The 12802-nt window shown below is 38.9% G+C and overlaps 1 protein-coding gene across 1 annotated transcript in view; it reads left to right on the top strand.

Moving 5' to 3' along the window:
- ROBO1 (roundabout guidance receptor 1) overlaps window positions 1-12802 on the top strand; it is a 659248-nt gene that overhangs the window by 600603 nt on the left and 45843 nt on the right. Inside the window, exons 16-18 of the mRNA XM_035902213.1 lie at window positions 1526-1757; window positions 3031-3152; window positions 6704-6875. Coding sequence (XP_035758106.1) covers window positions 1526-1757; window positions 3031-3152; window positions 6704-6875 — 526 coding nt within the window. The remainder of the gene's footprint in view (window positions 1-1525; window positions 1758-3030; window positions 3153-6703; window positions 6876-12802) is intronic.

Genomic DNA, 12802 nt, shown 5'->3' with positions numbered 1-12802 from the left:
GTCTTCTTAGGGCTTCCATCTAAACATATATGTTGGCAGGGACAGTGTAGGAGAGCACAGGGTGTAGCCCCTGCCATGCCATGGCAGAACATTTTGAACAGGAAAAAAAGGCATTTTGACTTTGTAGATGAGCCTTAGCCCAATGGAGTTCTGGTCCATGACCAGGGCTCCTCAGTGCTGCAAGAGTATGAATAATATCAGCTGTGTTGCACGCTCATTACAGTGTCACCTGCAGTACGGCCACCTGCAGCAGGCAATCTCCTGTTTTAACTAATAATGTTAAAACATCTTTAAGGTTCCTAGCACGATTTTGTTTGACCTTTACTTACAGAACAACCTTTTCCAGACAGGCAGTTTTTGTCAGTCTCTTGGGTGGCCTGTGGCTTCTCTGCAATTTCAAAAATAAGCATTACCTCAGTTTCAGCTAACATACGCATTCTTTATGTGATTATTAAAAAAGAAACTTGTTGCTTTTTGGAGTAAAATTGCAAGCAAACAGTTTTATTGTATCACTGTATGAGGTTTTTGAAAATAGAGAAACTGATGCACTTTAAAAAAAATTGTAGTTGTTATTATTGGACTTTCTTGTTCATCAGAAATTGAAACTGGTAGTTAAGATAGCGAATGCTGCATGAGACATCACTTCTCTAAGATAGCTTTGTTTCGGCTCTAGCCAAACACATTGAGTCCCACCCTCGTTTACGTTAAGATCCCTTTCTCTATATGCGTGCTATAAAATTACCTTGGTCTAAAAAAGACTCGGTACCACTGAGTATCATTTTGATCTGCTTTTCCAAGTCTCACCTGTGATCCCCTACTGAGTTTTATGAGCCCGTTCAGAGCCTTCTCAAAACAGCCCTTTCCCTCCAGGAGAGGAGCCTCCCGCTGAGTGGGTGGACGTGGAGGAAGTGCTGGGACAAATCTGCCCTCTGACAGAGCCCAGCCTAATCACCGCGATGGAGATAGTGCCAGCTGGCTGCCCTTCCCATTCACTTTCTCCAGGAGGAAGCAGGCAGGAAGCGGTGCTCATTTCATGGATTTTGGGAGGCTTCCACCCCTCCGGAGAGTTGGCAGGCTCTCTCTTTGATCTTGGTATTCATCACCCTGAGTTGTGGAGCTGTAGATCCCCTGCCCTCACCCTCCCCCCTTTCCCTGTGTGCCCCCTGCCCTGCAGGGCAGATTCGGGTGGGCAGAAGTCTCGCCTGTACTGAGCTCCATCGCTCCACGGATGCAAAGGCTGTTCATTTCACGGAGCCGGGGCATACTATACAACTCTGTTATCCCTCTTTAATGCCTTCATAAATCCGTGGAAACCAGAGCAGTTCCACTAGCATCAAACAGATTAAGGCAGTTGTGCATCAGGCCTGTAATTTGCTGTAATGCAAGGAGCCTTTATCTGCTTCGGCAGTGTTGTTTACTTTGAATAAAATGAACGGATAGTCCAAGGACCGTGCATAGTGTCACAGACATCATTCCCAGTTCATCTTTTTTAAAGGATGTGTTGTGTGTTCTGCTGTCTTGCCAGGTGGACCAGCAATCCCAGTATATTCAAGGATATAAAATTCTGTACCGGCCTACGCCAGCATCCTACGGAGAGTCAGAGTGGTTAATCTTTGAAGTGAGGACTCCAACCAAAAACAGCGTTATCATTCCCGAGCTGAAGAAAGGTGTAAACTACGAAATCAAGGCCCGGCCTTTTTTTAATGAGTTTCAGGGAGCAGATAGCGAAGTGAAATTTGCAAAGACCCTGGAAGAAGGCAAGTAGGAGCCAGACTGTCTTCATCTTTCCTTTTTGAAGTAGTAGTCTGGCCCGCTTTCCTCTGATATGTTCATTATTTGATTTTGTTTGAAGTGCGTGCTGTTTGAGAACAGCAATCTGCGGCAGAGGAGGCTGTGTTGGACTGATCATTGTGTGAATTGTTTGGTGACACAGAAGTAAATATTCAGAACCACGCATGAGAGACAGAGAGAGAGGGATGTGCAAAAATCCCTTCCAACACACAATGGGAAATGCGCTTTTTATCTTCACTGCAGTGTGCACTCCTCCCTGCTGAGTTCATGGTCTGGTCACAAGTGACTTCTGTCAGATTTGAGCACTTGCTAATCACTATCTTGAGTAGGTAGCAGACACTACAGAAATCATCAAAGCGCTATAGCTGAGGGAATGGAAACCACATTTTTAGAAGGCTTTTATATCTGGATCAATCAGTAAGACAAAATGAAAAGATGAATGAGGGCAACAGATATAGTGGACTATATTATGTATTTCCATCTCATACACGTGCTAAAAAGAGAACGTTCAGGAAACTCTTCCTTTTGTTACTGCTCGGGCATAATGAATATGCAAGATGACCGGTGCCTCTGAATAGGGATTTCGGTGCCTCTGTCGGGATGTGCAACCTTTCCCCTTCTCTCTTCCCTCCCCAGTGGAAATGCCGTGTAGCTCTGCTTTATTGCTGCGAGTGGTTCAAGAGGTGTGCTTAAATGCATTCATCCTCAGCATCAGCTAAGCATCCAGTTTTTAGAAAGACTATTTAAAATGCAAAACATCAATTATTATTATAAATGCGTTAATATTAACAAATTCTGTCCTGATTTTGAGAAGTTGTGTATTGCTCATTATTATTTACACACTAAAGGAACTGAGATTTAGCATTCTATCGGGGTCAATTTCTAGACTTTATTTTCCAAAACTATCGGTCCTGGGTGAGGTCATTTGAGACCAATGAGAAATTCAGTGCTCAGGACTGTGACGTTCAGCTAATGTGTATCTGAGGTTGGAGAGTCTAGTGACAAGTGTGACTTTTCCTGTCCTGCAGAGCAAGACTGCAGCAGAACTCAGGAGCCTGGTTGCAGGTTCACATCACTTTCCTCCTGTATCATTTTGTTTTGTGGGCAAGAACTGCCCTTAGTGAAGGGTGGGGCATAAAAGAATGCATTTGTGTAGCCCAGAAATCATCCTCTTCTTAAAAAAGCTCACCTCTGTCTGTGACGAACATAACCGCCCAATTCTTCCTTCCTTCCAAACAGCTCCAAGTGCTCCACCTCAGAGTGTTTCAGTAACCAAGAACGATGGGAATGGGACAGCAATTGTGGTCACCTGGCAGCCACCCCCCGAGGACAACCAGAACGGGATCGTTCAGGAGTATAAGGTACTGCTGGCCCACCTTGGTCCCCTGGCAGAGGAGACATTGGCCAGGTAGTGGCAGATTAGGTTGTTCATGGATGCTTGGCTCCATCTACTGGTTAGTCAGAGCAAGTGAGCTAGAAAATCACTTCTTTCAATCAAACTCCATATTTAGTAATTCTGTCTAGATGGTAGAAGGCAATTAAAACAGCCTCCATAAATCAAAGCAAAGGGTCAACACTTTTAATTAAAACAACTACCTTCTTGCCTTCATTATAACTTGAGAAATGCGCGCTCAAGTAGAAAGGGAACCATACCTGTTTGAGAACTGTTTTGTGACTCAAAGACATTGGCCAAGGTAGTAAATATCAACAGGCTTAATGAGTTGAAAAGCTCAGGGATAATAATTAACAGTGTTAAGATCTGAGTAAATTATGCGTAACTGGGTAGTTAAAACAAATGGAAAATTTTCAAGTAAAGAATGTGCTTGTATAATAATAAATGTATTCAGTGTATAGAATTTTTTTTTCACACAAACACAGGTCTCATGCTATTTCATTTTTAACAAATTGTACAACAATTTAACAAGTACATTATGTAACATTATTTGATGTTTGTTTAGCAACATAGACTGTATGTATTTTAAGTTCAAATTGTTTTGCGATAATTTACATAGCAAAGTAAATGAAGCTTATTTTTCCTAGAGCAAGCTACAGATGTTTTAAATGTCTAGTAGTGGATATCAAGTAAGCTTTACAGCCATGGAGAGGCAGGATCTTTGCTTTCAGTCTCCTGCAAATTAGCATTATTGAGAAAATTTTTCAAACGAGAATGTCTTGGCTCTTTTTCAGTTTAAAACACTGTGCTACAGACATACATTCCTAGTCATCAAAATTCATTCTGCTTTTTTTTTTTCCTCAGTAGAAATGGGAAAAGGAAGAGATCGCTAAGCTTCATGGTCAATTTAGAATAATAAAACACCTTTCAGAACCTGGTCAACTGGTAAAAAAAAAAAAAAATTACTTTATGGCTTAGTTTCAGATACCTAATGTAATTGGAAAAAAATAGTTGCAAAGTCATTTTATTTAAAGACAGACTTTGAGCTAAAGAGATGGAATTATTTCCATCAAGCAACTGCATCAGAGGAATGTTAAGGCTGTAAGGACAAAACAGTAAGTCAGGAAATTCACATTTCCAGGTGGATATAATACCTAACATACCTCCTAGCATCCAGAGGTAATAGGCTACTAGGTATAAGAGTAAGCGTCTTGTAGTGCTTGTGTAGCAGTAGGTGGCACACTGGCACATTTCACATCTACATTTATTGTGTAGATGCCCTTATTTTCCTTTGTGCTTTTCACCATGGACAGAAAACAGACACAATGAATATATATGTAATTGCTATTTCAGTTGCTGTATGAAATTAATATTTTTGTCTAAAAGCTAAATAAATGCAGAACCAGTGATTTAAGATTAAGAACTCATAACAAGGAAAAAACAAATAGAAGTCTTGTAAGATTTTTCTCTTTTTTCTTTCCTCTTTGTTTTTCTGTCTTCTGTGTTTTCTCCCAGAAAAAAAAAAGGTACGCATATGTGGGGAATTTTGTGTTTTCTCAGCAAGAGTGTACCTACTTTAATTAAGGGATAAAATAAATAGGAAGGAGGGTACCATCTTAATTGAAGAGGTGTCAGTAGCACACACAAAAAGCCAAATCACAGCAGATGTCAATCCCTCCTTCCCTAGCATGAAGTTAGAACGTCTCTTGTCATACCAATTGTGTGTCTATTATAATGTGAATTCCTCCTTCCTTCATAATATTCTAAAAGTTTGTTTTCACTTGCCTATTTAGGTATACAGTCAAATGTAGTATGACAAGTACTGAACAACCTGATGTTTAACTTAGCATTCTGGTTTTGTGATTTTCTCTGTGTATTTGAGCACCTAAGAACAAAACATTTTTGTGAATCTGTAGTACATAGTTACAAGTACATAATACATTTGTTTTATTGTTTGCACATACACCATTGTACACAGTGGCAGTAACAATTTCTGTGAAAATCGCATAATGGAAAATGTACATTTAAATCTTTCGTTCCTCACTTTATCGCGTTCTTATTTACATAAGAGCATTTTCATGGACCATCCTTTAGGATTTAAGAGCAGTATTACTAATATTACTAATAATTATACTAATACTGACTGAAACAGTCTCTACTTAGTATCAAAATATAAAAAGGAGATTCTCTTCTCTTCATGTGCTCTGACCTGCTCTGCAGCAGCAGTTATATACATGCTGCACTGGGATTCTATTTCAAAGGAGCTTAAAATACATTTAAGATCCTCACAGTGTCCCACTAGCCTTGTTTCAATCCTTGGCATCTAGAGAAGGAAAAAGAGTCTTACAGTGTCCTGAAGGTGAAATAAAATTTCCAGTGTCTAGGGGGAACAGGTTCTACAGAAAGGGCCCTAGCAAGTGTTCTGTATGTGAAACTGTAGCTCACTCACCTGGCAATCTCCACAGCAGCAGAATTGCACGAGGGATTAAGAGCAGCTATCTGGGTACTAAATCTTTCAGGAGCTCCATATGTCAAAAGCAAAATCTTCCCTCCTGTGTACAATCACTACAGGTTCAAAAATGCTGCTGTTCTCAGGAAAGTTTGCTTCTTTACAGGTAAAGTCCTGAACTTAACTAATTTCACTTTCCGGATAAACATTCATTGTAGAGCAATACGTTTGTGGAAAGGGAATAAGAAGGAAATCAACATGGCTTCATCAATTTTTAGCAGATCTAGATTAGCTGCTACTTCGCCTTCAATAACAGTTGGGAGTTCAACCATACTATTAAAAGCATTTGCCACATCAATGGTGCAGGCCTGAAGTGATAAAAATACCGCATCATATTGTTTCTCCCGATCATTTAATATCACTGATGTAATTTATAAAGCAGTTAATTGAAGTCATTAGACCTGTGTCCTGATCTCAACCAAAAAATGAGATCTGCTATCATACTGTTGTCTCTTAATAGAAGATGGCATATTACTCAATCCTTGCCTCTTGCTGCCATTTTTTAAAACAAAAAAAAAGAATGTTTGGATTCCTGCATGACATCGGTTCTCTTGCGACGTCATGTGATGAAAGACTTGCCCTTGCACTTGAGCAAAGAAAGCCTTCCTTGACGAATGATACCTGAGCAAGAGAATTGCAAATTCATTTAACTGAATGTTCTTACTTTGTTGTTTATGTGAACGATTCTTGGCTACGGAGCTTCCCTTATTTGTTCCGTGTTACTGATGCTTTTAGTTTTATTAGCACTGATGCCACTGGTTGAACTGTAAATGAATTATGGTAAACCCATCAAATAATTTTAGTAGTTAGAGCTGCTCTTTGGAACAAGAAGTATCTTCTCAGTATTCATACAGTGCCTAGGACAGCAATCCATGACTGCGGATGTTAGAGTAGTGACAAATTCTAAATTTATTTATCCAGCAGAAAGGAGTGTGTCATCCTTCCTTCTACTTACCCTTTGGTGTTGAATTTTGAACATTTATGCATACCGCATGCTTACTTCCCCGCAGGTTTGGTGTCTTGGCAATGAAAGTCGATACCATATAAACAAGACGGTAGATGGTTCCACCTTTTCTGTAATCATCCCCTCCCTAGTTCCTGGTATTCGATATAGTGTGGAAGTGGCAGCAAGTACTGGGGCAGGACCCGGAGTGAAAAGTGATCCCCAGTTTATCCAATTAGGTAAGCCTGATGGTAATCCTACCTATTGGTTTCAATGATTTCTGTTTGTTTGCTTTTGTCGTTTATGGCACCAGAAATACTTTCAAGACAAGTGAAACAGATAGTGTTATTTGATCTCTGGAATAGCAGGATTTGGCATTTCTGGTTTTAAACTTGCCTTAGAACTGTGTTCTAAAGATGGGATTATAACGACACAGGGTTTTTTTTTAATCTCCCAATTCAGCAGTGCTTTTTGGCTACTGATTTTTCAAACTGAATTTTCACACTTAAGACTGGTGTAATAAAACACGTAGGGGAGTATGAATCACTAAGTGTTGGCTCACTTGAGTTTAGGGATGTAATTTGTCTTGGTCAGATTTTATCTTTCTTTATTGAAGCAAGAAACCAAAAACATGCTAAAATTAGGCACAATAAATATCAACTATGTGTGAAAGCTAGTAAATAACCCGAGTACATGAAAAAGAAGTACACAGATGATTTACAATAATCTTGACCTCCTAACTTCATTTACACCAAACATCTCACTGTCACAAATGCAGATCAGGGGCATTGTTCCTCGGTCTGTCTGGGAGAAATGCATCTTTACTGTTGGTTAGTGGAAGATTAGTTAAAATAGCTTTAGGTATTGTCATATGCTGCTTTATCAGTATGCCTGTATGTGAAAGCAAACTCAGCATGTTGCTTTGGACTATGTCCTGTCTGCCTTTGTATCATTGGTAGCTCATCCTTGTTACTTCACTTTTTATATTTAAAAATCTACAATCACTGCATGTGAAAACAAGACCAAACAACTAATATATTCTCTGGAAAGTTACATGTACATTTCCTTGGCTATTAAAATGAAGATCATCTTTAACTTATTTAACTTATACAGGCATATGATTCCCAATTACATTAATAGAGATTTTACAACAAAATGCTCACAGGTTATATGATATTCCATTTATATGTGCAAAATCCCATAGTTATTTGTTGGATTGTTCTTTCCTACAGCCAGCTTCCATTCACCGGTTCCTACAGCCAGCTTTCCAGTCAGAGTCAAGTTTGTTCTATATGGCTTAGATTTTGAAAATTTTAAATTAGTGAGGCTTGTGAGTGCAAAATAATGGGGTAACCTCGATGTTCAAAGCCAAAGACTTCATAACCACTTTTTTTTCTCTTTTCTCTGATGATAAGCAAATGCTAAATGAAGGTGAATTTAATCACTTTGGGGTTTTGGTCAGTGGAAAAAGAAATGAGACTCTGTCAGGGTTTTTTCTTGTTTCTGGGTTCCTGGCCTTTCCTGACACTGTGTTAGAAAGCATGAAGCACTTACACATCTCGGAAGGTGTTCAAATGTTCAAGTCTGGTAGAAGTCATATATTTCCTTGTGGCTGGGGTTTGCTTTCATAGTCTGTATTGCTTGCTTCTAATTAAGTGGCATGGCCAAATCTACATATACGGTAGTAAAAATCCCATCATTTGGTTGTTACATGGCAAAGACCTTGGAGACAGGAGTCTTGTGGAGATCCATGCCGCTAGAAGCATCACAAAGAAATACCGAGGCAGCACTGCAGTCCTTTCAGCAACTGCAGGAGGCTGCTGAAAATTAGTACTTAAATTTAAGAGGAGTACCCTTTAAAAGCACCCATCAATGTAAAATCATCAAGGCAGAAGAATGGCTACAGTTTATGTAACGCTACCCTGTGATACAAGTTCTCTTACAGCCCCCGCAAGGAATCGCATTCTTAGTTCTTGGATGTGCTCCCAGCACGGGGGTGGAGCAGACACTGGAGTTTTCTGGTAGCTCTTCTGAAGAAAGAAAATTAATTTGTTGATGTCATCAATTGGCACTTTTCACCAGCAATAAATTACATGGTTACAGAGAGAGGGAATGGAGGCCAAGGAGGGGGAAGAAAGAGGATTAAGGATGCTACTTTTAGAAGGTTTGAAAGAGTCCTGACTCCCTGTACCTACGTGCTACAGCAACTGCGTGTTTGCCACTGAGAGCTTCAAGTTTCTACGTTTCTGTCACTGATCTCAGCTATTCCTTCAGGAAATCTTTTCCTGATATTTGAATTAGTACAATCTGTACTTTTTATTTTTTTAAGTAATTAAGGATTCCATGTGTGGAAACAGGATACACTATGTGATTTAGATATTCACTCACCTTTTTTTTTTGAGAACTTTTCATTGAAATCAAACGTCTATGTCCTTATAATATGTTTTTCTTACAAAACTGTGAGACTAGGTTGTGGCTGGCTCTGGAGCATCCAAAGAAGAGGGTTTTTTCCCCTAGGGTAGCCTACTCTCTTGCACAGCAACCTCGAATTTGAGTCTGCGTGCTGTGCAGGGTGCTCCCGGGTTTGTGGCTGTGAGAAACGTCTGGGCAGAGTTTCAGCCAGGTGCGTGACAGGAGGAAGCTTCACCTTTCAGAGGCCGTCTTCCAGAACAAGAGGGGAGGACAGGAGATATTGGATTCTCTTGAGAGCTGAGGCATGCAGTGGCAGTCCCATGCATCAGCTGAGCTGTGATAACTGACCTTGTGCATGCACTTAACCTGTTACAGAGACAGGTATAAATTGTAAGCTCAAAGCTCTTTCATTTTCCATGTCTCAGCTGGCGTGAAGCAGCTCATTGAGCTGCGGCACCCCAGACTTCCCGTGCCACCAGGGACAAGCCAACAAAATACTTGCTTGTTATTCAAAAATCACCTTTCAGTGTTTAAAATCATGAGATCAATTGAAAAATCATGTCTTCTTAAAACACTCCCCTTGGGGCTTCTGAATTTTCCTCTTGGCTTTTGTACGACCTTTCAAAGCTTCCTGTGGAATTCCAAGAGCCAAAGGAACGAGTTTTTTTGTTTGTTTGTTTTAAAAGAAAAGTTGATATTTTACATGAAGAAAGACTTCAAGAGATTTGGTGTTAAGGAAAAGAAACTGCATTTCATGAAAGCTAGCCACAACTCACTATATTGTGCTTACAATACTGTGCTGTGGAGAAAAAAAAAACCAACAGAATTTTGATAAAACTTTTTTTCTTGTCACAACATGTAACTTCGGGACATTGGTTACAAAAACACTCTGTACAGAAAGATGAGAGTTATCACAAGAAATTATTTTTGCTGATCTCTAGCCTAAGTTTTGTATAGTGATGGGATGCTACCTATCATAGCTTGGCAGTATTACCTGTGCTTGTTGGCAAATTGGAACATATTGCAACATATTTTGTTCAGGGTACCAGCTCAGAGAAGCCCCACAACTGCAGTTAACGTTACTCTTAAACACATAATTTCTATGAATATATGGTATGCAGTTATTTATTAAGAGAAGTCTGCACAATTATTATAAGTGTTGAGTGCATTATTCAACCAGTGGATGTCTCAAGTGTACCAAGCACAAGAAAGTCTCATTGAATCTTTATTATTCTAATTGCTTCATTTAGGAGATGCGATTTGTGAACTAGCTAGCATGCCTTCGGGGATATTATTCTGTCAGCCCTTCAAGTACTTCTAGTGTGATAGCTGTAAGGGCTCTATGTTGATACTTTTGTCTTGTGGCCTGCAAACGACTCAAAGAAGTTAATCTCTTTTTTCCCCTCACAGCAAACCTTTCCAAACCAGTTCACTGTATGTTATGAGACTGAAGTTGCAAACCTGATATTTTTTTCAGTTTTGGAAATCTATGTAACTAGAAAGGAGAAGGAACAGCATATTCTCAACTTGGTAATATTTTACCGACAAATTTTCATATTGCATCATGCACATATATTTGAGGAAACACTCAGGCATTATGTTGCAGATTCCAGGTGTATTGCCAGAATCAGCAATGTCAACAAAACGTAGATCTTTCTACTTACTGTTTGTACATTTTGTATACTAAGTGAGGCAGGCATATGGAAAAGTACAGGTACACAGTGAAGTTACGGTTGTTTGCACACCTGTGAACATGGAATTTCCTGTCTTTTTTTAAACTTTGGCATTCCAAACTTAGTTGTATATTAATCTTTTATTTAACATTTAACAACTTAAATGTTAGTTTTCACATTATTATTATTTATGTGAATATTTAACATTAGAGAATTAGAGGTCCCAGTTCTTCTTGATGTAAATTCTAATTAGTTTTCATTGAAGTTTGAAACTTGGAGCATCAAGGCAGTCTAATCGTGTAGCTTGTGAGCAATAGCCATAGCAACATTATCTGTGATTAAAAAGAAGGCTCTTATCTTGGGCTAGAAGAAGAAAAAAGGATGAGTCACTGTGATAACATGCTGGTTTCAGGGAGTTGTGGGATCAGCCTGCGCCAACAACTCTGAGGCATTCTCAAGTACATTAAATGCTGTGGCTGCTGCTCTGGCAGTCAGATGCGCTTTGCCGTAGAATGTTTATGTTCACTTATTATTTTGGCACGTCTCTCCGAGGAGTGCAAGCAGGAACAGGAATGTTGATTATGAACCATTTATATCTCAGTCAAAGCTTCCAGAAGTTTCCTGGGATGAAGACAAAGTACTTTTTTAGTTCAAGAGCTTTTTGCCTGACTGATCATTCAGGATCTCACAGGCCTATTATGCAGAGGGAAGATGCCCTCCTCAGAGAAAGGCCTCCACGATAATATTCCTTGAAATTTTTAGTAGTGAGGGGTTCACTAGATTTAATTCCCTTTGCTTTATATTTAGTTTACTTTCTATTTTTGAATTATAAGAGGAGCAGGACATGGGTCAAATGTGGCCTCTTGAAAGCTCTTCCATTTTCTCTTCTATGATGCTGTTTTTATGACTGTACGTGAACACATGTGCATTTTTCTCTTCACCTTGCGTGTATATATACGAGCTAATTTAATGTAATGGCTCTAACAGTCCACCCATGTACAATGTGCCATAAGACTAGTGTCTTAAAAGCAAATATATTATTATGCTGTTGTTATGCTTGCAATGGCTAGCAAAATAAGACCATGAAATGAATCTTAATTAAAAACCAGAACAATAAATGTTCAAAGAGATTCTCCAGTATTTTGTAATCTTCAGACATACATTGACTGAGCAATGCAAAATGTTTATATATATAAAAGTACTGTCTTTCTGTATGGCTAAATTGTTGACGTGTTTAAAAAACGTTCTTATTTGGATTTTGAGTTTGTGATTATTTTTTTTCCCCTGGATTTATTGTTTTAAATATATATATCTAAAGGATTAGAGAAAAAAATATTTATCAGTCTTCTAAATTTATTCAGGATGATAGGTTCTCCAGAAATCTTTTGTTCTATTCCATTAAGATGTACAAGGTAGTGTAGCTGTTTAAAAATACAGAAATAGTAGGGTTACTCAGTTTGAAAGGAGTCTGATGATGCAAGTTTTCATATCTTAATATGGCCTCAGCTGCAAAGAGACAAAAGATGAGATAGAAAGTGACAGATTTAATTCATTGGTCACAGTATACTTTATACATTTAAGCCCATCTGGCCACTTGTGTGGAACTTCACTTGGCTGTCTCCATAAAATCTGAAGTAACCCATCTTAACCTTGCACAGATAGGCATGAAATCTATAAACCCAGCAGACACAAAGGGTGTATTAGTAAGAAAAGAATGAGTCTGCCTGGTGAACTTTCAGACTAGGCAGTGCACTTAGGATCACAGAAGATAAAGGGACCTGAAATATGAAATAAAATTTCCAATAACGTAGCAAAGGCGGTGGTGATTTCTCGGCAAAACAGGCATTTGACCTTGATGTCACAAAACCTGCAGTCTGGAATTCTTCACTGGAAGAAGCTGCTATTAATTTAACCATTTCCCATTCAAAAACGTATCCTTTTCCAGAGGAGGTTTGTGATTTGTTGTGATTCCATCTCCTGTTTGTATTGCAGTTTCTTATATTTTATTTAGGCTTATTTTGAATAATGCAAAACATGTCATCGTAAAAATAAAAATCTATTCACTGCTTAGTGTGTAGGGA

This window comes from Egretta garzetta, unplaced genomic scaffold (genome assembly GCF_000687185.1).
Source record: "Egretta garzetta isolate BGI_Z169 unplaced genomic scaffold, ASM68718v1 scaffold289, whole genome shotgun sequence".
Taxonomy (NCBI): domain Eukaryota; kingdom Metazoa; phylum Chordata; class Aves; order Pelecaniformes; family Ardeidae; genus Egretta; species Egretta garzetta.
This window is presented reverse-complemented; position numbering and strand designations above follow the sequence as displayed.